Source organism: Schistocerca nitens, chromosome 11, assembly GCF_023898315.1.
Source record: "Schistocerca nitens isolate TAMUIC-IGC-003100 chromosome 11, iqSchNite1.1, whole genome shotgun sequence".
In the NCBI taxonomy this organism is placed as follows: Eukaryota; Metazoa; Arthropoda; class Insecta; order Orthoptera; family Acrididae; genus Schistocerca; species Schistocerca nitens.
Genome location: NC_064624.1, coordinates 127,488,721 through 127,500,911, shown reverse-complemented (window position 1 = coordinate 127,500,911; position 12,191 = coordinate 127,488,721). Strand labels below are relative to the sequence as shown.

General features: G+C 42.1%; 1 protein-coding gene and 1 non-coding gene across 7 annotated transcripts in view; one reads left to right on the top strand and one right to left on the bottom strand.

Moving 5' to 3' along the window:
* LOC126213302 (zinc finger protein 664-like) overlaps window positions 1-9,875 on the top strand; it is a 66,184-nt gene extending 56,309 nt beyond the window's left edge. For all 6 annotated transcript variants that reach the window (XM_049940979.1, XM_049940980.1, XM_049940978.1 and 3 more), the window contains one exon: window positions 7,864-9,875. In XM_049940979.1, the coding sequence (XP_049796936.1) occupies window positions 7,864-8,881 (1,018 nt within the window). In that variant the 3' untranslated portion in view covers window positions 8,882-9,875. The remainder of the gene's footprint in view (window positions 1-7,863) is intronic.
* Window positions 9,042-9,116, bottom strand: Trnal-caa (transfer RNA leucine (anticodon CAA)). The gene has a single exon. It is a non-coding gene; the product is annotated as a tRNA-Leu (tRNA).
* Window positions 9,876-12,191: the final 2,316 nt, after the last annotated feature.

The following is a 12,191-nucleotide window of genomic DNA, read 5'->3' as shown; positions in this document are numbered from 1 at the left end:
GGGTCCCCTTGCGAGTGAGTGCTTAATGTTTTGCACATACAGTTTTCTGTGAAAAAGCTGTGTGTGAGGTGGGTGCAGCGTTTGCTCACAGTCAACCAAAAGTGCGTCTGGCACAGCATTTCAACACAATATTTGGCAATGTCTGATTACAATCTGCAAGACTTGGGGCACTGATTTGTGACTGTTGATGAAACCTGGATCCATCATTATACAACAGGGTCAAAATGGCAGTCAAAAAAATGGACGAAGTCTGGTGAAAGTGCACTGAAGAAGGCAAAGACTATTTTGTCAACTAGTAAGGTGATGGTCACGTTTTTTTTGGGTGGGGGGGTCTCAAGGAGTAATGCTCATAGTTTACTTGGAAAAAAGGCAGAACCATGCCTGGACCCTGTTATGCTTCATTGTAGATTTGTTTGAAACTTTCGTTGCTAAAAAACATTTAAGGTTGGCACACAGAAAAGTGCTCTTTCCCCAGCATAATGCACCATATCAAACATCAGTGATATCAATGGCAAAAGTGCATGAATAGGGCTTTAAATTGGTTTACACCCTATTCAACAGACTTAGCACCCAGTGACTTCTTCGTGTTCCCTAACTTGAAACTTTGGCCTGCTTGTACAAAATTTTTCCTCAAATGAGTGAGTGATACTTGTAGTCAATGAGTATTTGACAGAACCTGTTTTTCCAAATGGGATGAAAAAGCTGGAGGATCACTGGGCCAAGTATATGTCCCTCAAAGGAGACTTTGTTGAGAAGTAAGGCAAGTTGTTTATGGAATGAACATTTTTCCCCCTTCCTTTTTTTACCAGACTTATCAAACCAACCTCGTAAGGAAAGGGGAGGCTAGGTGGTCAGTGGCTTAGTGGGGTCACGTGCACTAGGAGAGGAAGCCTGTTCTCAGATCAGTGGCTGGTGTGTGTGTGTGTGTGTGTGTGTGTGTGTGTGTGTGTGTGAACAGCAGGTGAGTTTTTGAGACTTGCTTCACCAGTAGTGTCCAACTGTGGGAACCACACTTAGCCAAGCAATACCAGGGCAAACTACAAAGCAGCCTTCCTTCTGTAGCTCGCAACATGGAGCGAAATAGCTCGTAATAAATTCCCTAACTTTCATACGAAGCAGTCGCCACATGTACACCCTTCACCCCTTTCACAGATATGGTTACTTGCATTGTTTACAAAAGATTGTCATCCACTTCCCAAAAAGGTGGCTTTCCTTGTGAGCGACTTAAGACTATTGGAGGGTGCAGTATTACATAGTACATTGTTCATCAGTAAACCAGACTGTTTTCTTCACATTGCAAAAAGTCAAAACCTTCAAAAAAGGAGGAGAGATATTCAGTAATAAGTGGGCTTGTTTCTTGACCTTTAAGCAGAGTGAGGCGAGTGCTAGGCCACATTTTTTTACGATGGCGGACCCGTCGACACGTGCAGTGCCCTGTTGCTGTTAGTAAACAAATTTATGAAGCCAGTACAGCTAGTGTCGCATTCCAGTAATTTGATCCTGACCTAGAAGTGTGTCACTATTACAAAACATAACAGGAAAAAGGAGTGTCAGTGACTGTTAGACTGCAGGCCAGCAACACAGCACGGCAATGCAAAACACAACATTTGACTATATGTACTTGTCGACTCCTGTAATTGGCCACAAGGTAACGCATAGTTCAACGCAGCAGGGTACTTCGCATACGGAGTAATGCACTTTAAGTTCCTGGGTGACCTCTCAGCTGAACGAATGAAAAAGAAAAATAAACCTAAATGACTATGCTGGGGTGGTTATTGCCATAAAGCCAGATGTACTGTTAATTCAGGGTTTCTCGTGACATGACACTCAGAGGGTTACAGTTGGCAGGAAAGGCTACAACAGCAGGGGGGTAACATGACTGTGTATGCATCTCTCTTTTGTTAACACGAACATGGGGTCTAACTAATTTAGTTCTGGTGAGCAGATTGACCAAGAATGAAATTTCGTTAAGGTCTCAGATTCTCAAATTGAGCAGTGACTTTTGCAGCTGTCCTCTTATATTTTTTCACAATCCTCTTCAGCAGTCATCTGCCACAAACATTCGTCATGCACTCTCATCCATTTTGCGACTTAGTGCACGAACAGCTCCACTTTCCCTGCACGCGCTACAAATCTTTGATGCGGTGCCTCTTAAAACACCAAACCCTTCGCTCCCTCGGTTACAGAAGCACCCGTCATAAAAACAACAATTTGCACGTGTTTTAATTCACTTAGCTCTCACGTAATGCACTCGTAACTGTACAGAAGAATGTTCTGACCACGACTGACGCTTGTAACAATATTGAGGACATTGCGCAGCAGCCATTCGTGGTCTAATATAACAGCGCAACCTGCAGGCTCGGCTAGCATCGGCATTCGTGTCCGATCGTGCATTTGTCGCAGTGTTTCCGTATTTTTGTCCGACCCCTGTACATCCATTAAGTACAGAACTTTGCCACACTCTGTTTCATAAAATATTTAATTTTAGCGACTAATTTAAGATATGTAATTTTCGTGGAAATTAATTTTGCACACCAAACGACATTGCAGGAGCTGTACTGAATGATTTCTGGATATCGAGGAACATGGCAGGAATGCAGGTGCTGAGCTAGTTGTGTTATGCAACACCTCAGTTTGTGGAATTGGTTATGATTTGTACAGAGTTTCTCATTTCCCAAAGGTGTCATATGTGTGAGCACGAAAAATGTTGCGTAATTCTACGACAAGTCGAATCGACAATTTTTGCCTACCAAATTGATAATTCCTCGATGCCTCAGGACGAGTCCTATCTATAATCTCACTGAACCTTTTGCAGATGACAGCTTCTAAAGTATCGTACTTCATTAAAACATTTAAAAAGTTGTAAACTTACATGGAAAATTAATTCTGTGGGTGATTTACTTGACCAAATGACCCAGAACACTTTGCACCGTGCCAGCAACGAACCAGAAATTGTTGGATTAATAATGAAATGCTTCTTGTATTCATAGTTTATACTTGGATCAAGCATTAACAGGCTGTGGGTTCTTCTTCTGTGATGTTGTTGTTGTTGTTGTTGTTGTTGTTGTGGTCTTCAGTCCTGAGACTGGTTTGATGCAGCTCTCCATGCTACTCTATCCTGTGTAACCTTCTTCATCTCCCAGTACCTACTGCAACCTACATCCTTCTGAATCTGCTTAGTGTATTCATCTCTTGGTCTCCCTCTACGATTTTTACCCTCCACGCTGCCCTCCAATGCTAAATTTGTGATCCCTTGATGCCTCAAAACATGTCCTACCAACCGATCCCTTCTTCTTGTCAAGTTGTGCCACAAACTTCTCTTCTCCCCAATTCTATTCAATACTTCCTCATTAGTTATGTGATCTACCCATCTAATCTTCAGCATTCTTCTGTAAGACCACATTTCGAAAGCTTCTATTCTCTTCTTGTCCAAACTATTTATCGTCCACGTTTCACTTCCATACAAGGCTACACTCCATACAAATACTTTCAGTAACGACTTCCTGACTCTTAAATCAATACTCGATGTTAACAAATTTATCATCTTCAGAAACGCTTTCCTTGCCATTACCAGTCTACATTTTATATCCTCTCTACTTCGACCATCATCAGTTATTTTGCTTCCCAAATAGCAAAACTCATCTATTACTATAAGTGTCTCATTTCCTAATCTAATTCCCTCAGCATCGCCCAATTTAATTCGACTACATTCCATTATCCTCGTTTTGCTTTTGTTGATGTTCATCTTATATCCTCCTTTCAAGACACTGTCCATTCCGTTCAACTGCTCTTCCAAGTCCTTTGCTGTCTCTGACAGAATTACAATGTCATCGACGAACCTCAAAGTTTTTATTTCTTCTCCATGGATTTCAATACCTACTCCGAACTTTTCTTTTGTTTCCTTTACTGCTTGCTGAATATACAGATTGAATAGCATCAGGGAGAGGCTACAACCCTGTCTCACTCCCTTCCCAACCACTGCTTCCCTTTCGTGTCCTTCGACTCTTATAACTGCCATCAGGTTTCTGTACAAATTGTAAATAGCCTTTCGCTCCCTGTATTTTACCCCTCCGACCTTCAGAATTTGAAAGAGAGTATTCCAGTCAGCATTGTCAAAAGCTTTCTCTAAATCTACAAATTCTAGAAACATAGGTTTGACTTTCCTTAGTCTTTCTTCTAAGATAAGTCGTAAGGTCAGTATTGCCTCATGTGGTCCAACATTTCTGCGGAATCCAAACTGATCTTCCCCGAGGTCGGCTTCTACCGCTTTTCCATTGATCTGTAAAGAATTCGCATTAGTATTTTGCAGCTGTGACTTATTAAACTGATAGTTCGGTAATTTTCGCATCTGTCAACACCTGCTTTCTTTGGGATTGGAATTATTACATTCTTCTTGAAGTCCGAGGGTATTTCGCCTGTCTCATACATTTTGCTCACCAGATGGTAGAGTTTTGTCAGGACTGGCTCTCCCAAGGCCGTCAGTAGTTCCAATGGAATGTTGTCTACTCCCGGGGCCTTGTTTCAACGTAGGTCTTTCAGTGCTCTGTCAAACTCTTCACGCAGTATCATATCTCCCATTTCGTGTTCATTTACATCGTCTTCCATTTCCATAATATTGTCTTCAAGAACATCGCCCCTGTATAGACCCTCTCTATACTCCTTCCACCTTTCCGCTTTCCCTTCTTTGCTTAGAACTGGGTTTCCATCTGAGCTCTTGATATTCATACAAGTGGTTGTCTTTTCTCCAAAGGTCTATTTAATTTTCCTGTAGGCAGTATCTATCTTACCCCTCGTGAGATAAGCCTCTACATCCTTACATTTGTCCTCTAGCCATCCCTGCCATTTTGCACTTCCTGACGATCTCATTTTTGAGACGTTTGTATTCCTTTTTGCCTGCTTCACTTACTGCATTTTTTTATTTTCTCCTTTCATCAGTTCTGTGATATGCTGACACATTTTTATTGGGATTTTAATTTACATTTTGGAGCTTCAAGACTAAGTTATACATATGCCATAGCTGTAAGTGGAGTGCCCAGCAACACAGAGGCCACAACTTGTACATCAACTGAAACAGCACTGCCCAGTGGCCTCCACCACATTCCTATTTTGAAAAAAATTAACAGTTAGCTTACTGTTGCTTATTACTGTTTGGATTACATAGAATTGTTTTTATAACAATGAAAATAATCAATTATTGATCATATAATGTAAATGGACAGCTAAAAAACATACTAATCAAGCGGTGGCGGGGGAACACAACACACAAAAGGATTTAACTTGTACAAGCTTTTGGAGCCAGTGGCTCCTCCTTCTGGCAGAAGAGTTGAAGGGGAAGAAGAGGTAGACTTTTCCTGTCCAGTAAGTCTACCCTGACCCTGTGTTCTGGGTGACTTTTCTGAACTGCACTCCTTTCCCTAAACCTCTCCAGTCCTTTTCCTTCACCCCTCTTTCTTCCCCTTCAACTGTTCTGCCAGAAGAAGGAGTCTCTGGCTCTGAAAGCTTGTAGAAGTTAAATCCTTTTGTGTGTGTTCCCCTGCCACCGCTTGGTGAGTAGATTTTTATATCTATCTATTTACATTGTAGAACTGCTTCTGTTATTCTACACCAATTTTCTATCATTTGCTAGATCGTAAAGTACTCCATTTTTTTTCTCTTAACAATCAGTGTTTTTTGTGACAAAATAGTATTACTATTGTTTAGTTTTAAATTTGTTATATCAGATTTCGTTTTCTCGAATATTAAAAATTACTTCATTAATATCAGTTTTTAATAGTTGCCCACATCAGTTTATTTAGCATTGATTGGATTATGAAGTTAATTTTGTTTTCATATTACTTTTAGAAATTATTAAAAATTTGAAATTTAACTTAGGTAAGCAATAGATTGCCCCACACATCCATATTTTATTTTTGCCATTGCTACATTCAAGACTGCAATGAAGATAAAATTTTGTGAAGAATAATCAAAGTTGAGAAATATCTATGTAAAATCAAATGGCAATGCAGAGGTTGAGGAAATAAATTACATACAAGGTGGTCGATTGATCGTGACAGGGCCAAATATCTCACGAAATAAGTGTCAAATGAAAAAACTACAAAGAACAAAACTTCTCTAGCTTGAAGGGGGAAACCAGAAGGCGCTATGGTTGGCCTGCTAGATGGTGCTGCCATAAGTCAAACAGATATCAACTGCATTTTTTAAAATAGCAACCCCCATTTTTTATTCCATATTCGTGTAGTACATAAAGAAATATGAATGTTTTAGTTGGACCACTTTTTTCGCTTTGTGATAGATGGCACTGTAATAGTCAAAAACATATGGCTCACAATTTTAGATGAGCAGTTGGTAACAGGTAGGTTTTTTTAAATTAAAATACAGAATATAGGTACATTTGAACATTTTATTTCAGTTGTTCCGATGTGATACATGTACCTTTGTGAACTTGTCATTTCTGAGAACGCATGCTGTTACAGCGTGATTACCTGTAAATACCACATTAATGCAATAAATGCTGAAAATGAAGTCCGTCAATCTCAATGCGTTTGGCAATACGTGTAACGACATTCCTCTCAACAGCGAGTAGTTCGCCTTCCGTGATGTTAAATAAATAAAAAAATGTTCGCACATGCATTGACAATGCGCTGACGCATGTTGTCAGGCGTTGTCGGTGGATCACGATAGCAAATATCCTTCAACTTTCAGCATACAAATAAGCATACATTGCACCATTTAGATTGCCATCGATAAAATGGGGGCCAATTATCCTTCCTCCCATAATGCCGCACTGTACATTAACCCCCCAAGGTCTCTGATGTTCCACTTGTCGCAGCCATCGTGGATTTTCCGTTGCCCAATTGTGCATATTATGCCGCTTTACGTCACCGCTGTTGCTGAATGCGTCGCTAAATAGAACGCGTGCAAAAAATCTGTCATCGTCCCGTAATTTCTCTTGTGCCCAGTGGCAGAACTGTACACGACATTCAAAGTCATCGCCATGCAATTCCTGGTGCATAGAAATATGGTATGGGTGCAATCGATGTTGATGTAGCATTCTCAACACCGACGTTTTTGAGATTCCCGATTCTCACGCAGTTTGTCTGCTACTGATGTGCGGATTAACCGCGACAGCAGCTAAAATGCCTACTTGGGCATCAGCATTTGTTGCAGGTCGTGGTTGACATTTCACGTGTGGCTGAACACTTCCCGTTTCCTTAAATAATGTAACTATCCGGACACTTGGATGACGTCGTCCAGGATACCGAGCAGCATACATAGCACACGCCCGTTGGGCATTTTGATCACAATAGCCATACATCAACACGATATCGACCTTTTCCGCAATTGGTAAACGGTTCATTTTAACACGGGTAATTTGTCACGAAGCAAATTCCGTCTGCACTGGCGGAATGTTACGTGATACCACGTACTTATACTTTGTGACTATTACAGCGCCATCTATCACAAAACGGAAAAAGTGGTACAACTAAAACATTCATATTTCTTTACATACTACACAAATATGTAATAAAAAATGGGGGTTCCTATTTTAAAAAATGCAATTGATATCTGTTTGACGTATGGCAGCGCCATCTAGCGGACCAACCATAGCGCCATCTGGTTTCCCCCTTCAAGTTAGAAGAGTTTCGTTCTTTGTAGTTTTTTCATTGGATGCTTATTTCGTGAGATATTTGGCCCAGTCACTATCAATGGACCACCCTGTATATGAAATATACGTATCAGGTTTTACATTGGTGTTGTTTCTTATGTTATGCAATACTACTGAACATTGGCAGTTACATTAATATGAATATGAAATGTGTTATCACTACCAGATGTTTTAATGCTGTCTCTTCAATTCTTCAGGTTTATCCCACAAGGCCAGGACGGTTGCACTACTGGAAAATGTGCCACCATATGCACCAGAACTGACGAGATACCGTTTAGTGACAGTAATCGCAGTGGCAGCTGGAAAGAACGTGACAGAAATGAAAGGAATACACACCTACTCTCAGGACAGGTAGTGGACTCGGAGAGGCATAATACCCATAAAGACAGCTATTCTGCTACAAGTACTGTGTTAAGTGACGGATTCTGCAAGGACGCCTCTGACGCAAATTCGGACTGCTACCAGGTAAACGACAGTTGCGAGAGGCTCTCGCCCTCGACGAACGACAGTGTCGCCGGGCAGCCGTCACTTTCGCCTGACGAACGGGACGTCTTCACGTGCGACGTCTGCCGGGAAGTGTTTGTCGACAAGAGGATCTTGAGGACCCACGTGCAACAGCACCTGCTGAAATGCGACATCTGCCACAAGACCTGCCGCGACGCCAACGGCCTCGAGGTGCACTACCGCACACACACGGGTGAGCGACCCTACTGCTGTGACACCTGCGGCCAGACGTTCTCGCGCAGTGATCAGCTGAGGCTGCACTCGCTGCAGCACACGGGTGAGCGTCCCTACCGCTGCGATACCTGCGGCAAGGCGTTCTCGCGCAGCAATAATCTGAGGCAGCACTCGCTGCAGCACACGGGTGAGCGGCCTCACGAGTGCGGCGTCTGCCACAAGAGGTTCACCAACGGCAGCAACCTGGCGCAGCACTCGCGCATCCACACGGGTGAGCGGCCTTACCGCTGCGACTACTGCGGTAGGTCGTTCACACAAAGCAGGAACCTGAAGGTACACCTCCGTATGCACACGGGTGAGAGGCCATACCGCTGCGACACCTGCGGAAAGTCATTTACGCGAAGTAGAAGTGTGAAAGTACACCACCGCCCGCACACGGGTGAGTGGCTGTACGCCTGCAACGCGTGTGGCAAGGCATTCGTCAGTGGCGATACCTCGCAAAAACCTGGGCGCGTCCCAATGCGAGAGGAGTCCTGAAACTGCACCGTCTTCGAGAAGCGCTTTGCACGGAGGATGAGTCTGAATCGTCATTTGTGCCTCCGTACTATCAGAAATACCACCAGAGATTCCAGAATGAGATTTTCACTCTGCAGCGGTGTGTGCGCTGATATGAAACTTCCTGGCAGATTAAAACTGTGTGCCAGGCCGAGACTCGAACTCGGGACCTTTGCCTTTTGCGGGCAAGTGCTCTACCAACTGAGCTACCCAAGCACAACTCATGGCCCATCCTCACAGATTTACTTCTACCAGTACCTCGTCTCCTACCTTCCTACACCACGGGGCGTGAGTCATGCTTGGGTAGCTCAGTGGTAGAGCACTTGCCCGCGAAAGGCAAAGGTCCCGAGTTTGAGTCTCGGTCTGGCACACAGTTTTAATCTGCCAGGAAGTTTCACCACCAGACATATCATACCGACAGAGTGAAGATGAGTTTTATAAACTTGCCGTGCATCTTAAAATTTCACACTGAAACGTCCCCATTCTAATTATTACTGCTGTAAGAGGAATTCCATTATAAAGTCAAATCACACCAAATTAATTATTTACAGCAGCTTCAGGTAGAATGTGAAGCTTATTTGCAGGTTTAAATTTTTTTAGAACATAATGTGTCACATTGTTATCAAAAGTACGTAACTTTTGTGGTTCAAATGGCTCTGAGCTGAGGTCGTCAGCCCCCTAGAACTTAGAACTACTTAAACCTAACTAACCTAAGGACATCACACACGTCCATCCCGAGGCAGGATTCGAACCTGCGACCGTAGTGCTCGCACGGTTCCAAACTGTAGCGCCTAGAACTGCTCGGCCACTCCGGCCGGCTAATTTCCTCCTTCAGTCCTCTTGTAATATTAGTGGTCTCATCTGCTTACTACTGAAAACAAAAGTAAAGAGTACTGTCTATTTTGAGTATTACAGCATCTAATTTTGTGTTGTATAACTGGATAATTGTTAAATAAAACTCAAATAGCACTTCAAAATTCACTCCCACATTTATTGCTTTAAACTTCCACAAAACCCTATTCACGTAGCTTTCTGTCGTAACTACCTGAACTGAACTGCAAGTACTTTTACTGGCCTGCAGTGTACCCTCGTGGCAGGTACGTACAGCTTACTCGTTTGGCAGAGACAACCACCTGAGCGTAAATGTAGTTTTAATTCATTATTGACTGTAAAATTTTTATTTATTTACAATTAAATCGTCATGTAAATAGCAAACATGCACACAGCAAACAGAACACAGTATGTTGTTCTCAATGGAGAGATGTCTACAAATGTTAAAGTAACCTCTGGCGCACCACAGGGGAGTGTTATGGGACCATTGCTTTTCACAATATGTATAAATGACCTAGTGCGGCTTTTCGCAGATGATGCTGTAGTATACAGAGAAGTTGCAGCATTAGAAAATTGCAGTGAAATGCAGAAAGATCTGCAGCGGATAGGCACTTGGTGCTGGGAGTGGCAAGTGACCCTTAACAAAGACAAATGTAATGTATTGCGAATACATAGAAAGAAGGATCCTTTAATGTATGATTATATGATAGTGCAACAAACACTGGTAGCAGTTACTCCTGTAAAATATCTGGGACTATGCATACGGAACAATTTGACGTGGAATGATCATATAAAATTAATTGTCGGTAAGGTGGGTGCCGGGTTGAGATTCATTGGGAGAGTCCTTAGAAAATGTAGTCCATCAACAAAGGAGGTGGCTTACAAAACACTCGTTCGACCTATACTTGAGTATTGCTCATCAGTGTGGGATCCGTACCAGGTCGGGCTGACAGAGGAGATAGAGAAGATCCAAAGAAGAGGGGGCGTTTTGTCACAGGGTTATTTGGTAACCGTGATAGCGTTACGGAGATGTTTAACAAAATCGAGTTGCAGACTCTGCAAGAGAGGCGCTCTGCAGTGCAGTGTAACTTGCTGTCCAGGTTTCAAGAGGGTGCGTTTCTGGATGAAGTATCGAATATATTGCTTCCCCCTACTTACATCTCCCAAGGAGATCACGAATGTAAAATTAGAGAGATTAGAGCGTGCACGGAGGCTTTCTGGCAGTCGTTCTTCCCGCGAACCATACGCGACTGGAACTGGAAAGGGAGATAATGACAATGGCACATAAAGTACCCTCCATCACACACCGTTGGGTGGCATGCGGAGTATAAATGTAGATGTAGACGTGGTGCCCATGACAAAGTATAAATTCAACTTCCGTACTTAAATTTAATACATGTTCCTTCTTTTAAATAAAAATTTACGTAATAAGTGTTCTTAACAATTAATTTTACAAAATGTTCATTTTAAACATAATTAAATTATAATTTCTCTTTCGACCGATTATAGTGGTTTCTTATTACTATTCATATTATTTTATATCAAGTCTGTTTTTACTATTTTTACTGAAATTGGTAAATATGGGATCTGTCTAGTTTACAAACAGTTAGACATACACTTTTGCTAAATTTGGTTGTATACTGCATTAAAGTAATTTCGATATTTGCATTTGTCTACATATTGGAACTGATCAGGGTTGGGTGATATACAAAACCAGTGTATTGTGTACAACAGTACCTCCATCACAGTCTGTTTCATTACAACTCCGTGAGCCCTCGGGCAGCGCTCTTGTCATCGTGCACATTGATTGGTTGGTTCTGCTAACATGGTTCAATGGACTCCCATAGGTTTAACCCAAAAACTCTGAAAATAAAATGCTCCAGAAAACCACTGTGGCTAGAGTGATGTAGTTTTCTGTGGAAACTGTGGTTAGGCGTCGTGGCTAACAAATGCGACTTGGTTCAGTTGCCTCCTTACAGAGACAAAGTGAAGACTAAGTTTCACATGCAGTGTTCCTCGGTGACATGCCAAGATTTGAGATGCAGCTTAACTGGGGAGTGATACGCATTCTACTTTTGCGTTAAAAAAAAACTGAGATAGCATTCACAATTTTGGAAGCCTTAGGGAGGAAGCTATGATATCCTGCCGTGAGTTTATGGCTGACACTAGATGACACAGGAGGACCAAGGAAATGTCAATGACAATGAGCCCTTTAAATATCCATCAACATCCGAAATTCACAAAAAATTGGAGAAACTGCAAAAAGTTTTAAACAGAGATCAATGCCTGAGTGTAAGAATGGTAGCGGAGAACTGTGGTATGCTGAAATAAAACATTTATCACATTTTGAGAGATGAAATAGGGATGAGAAAGGTGTGCAGATAGAGGGTCTCAAATAACTGACCAATGAACAGAAGGAAGTCCACGTGCGGAAGTGCTGATTAAATCATTGGAATTCTGT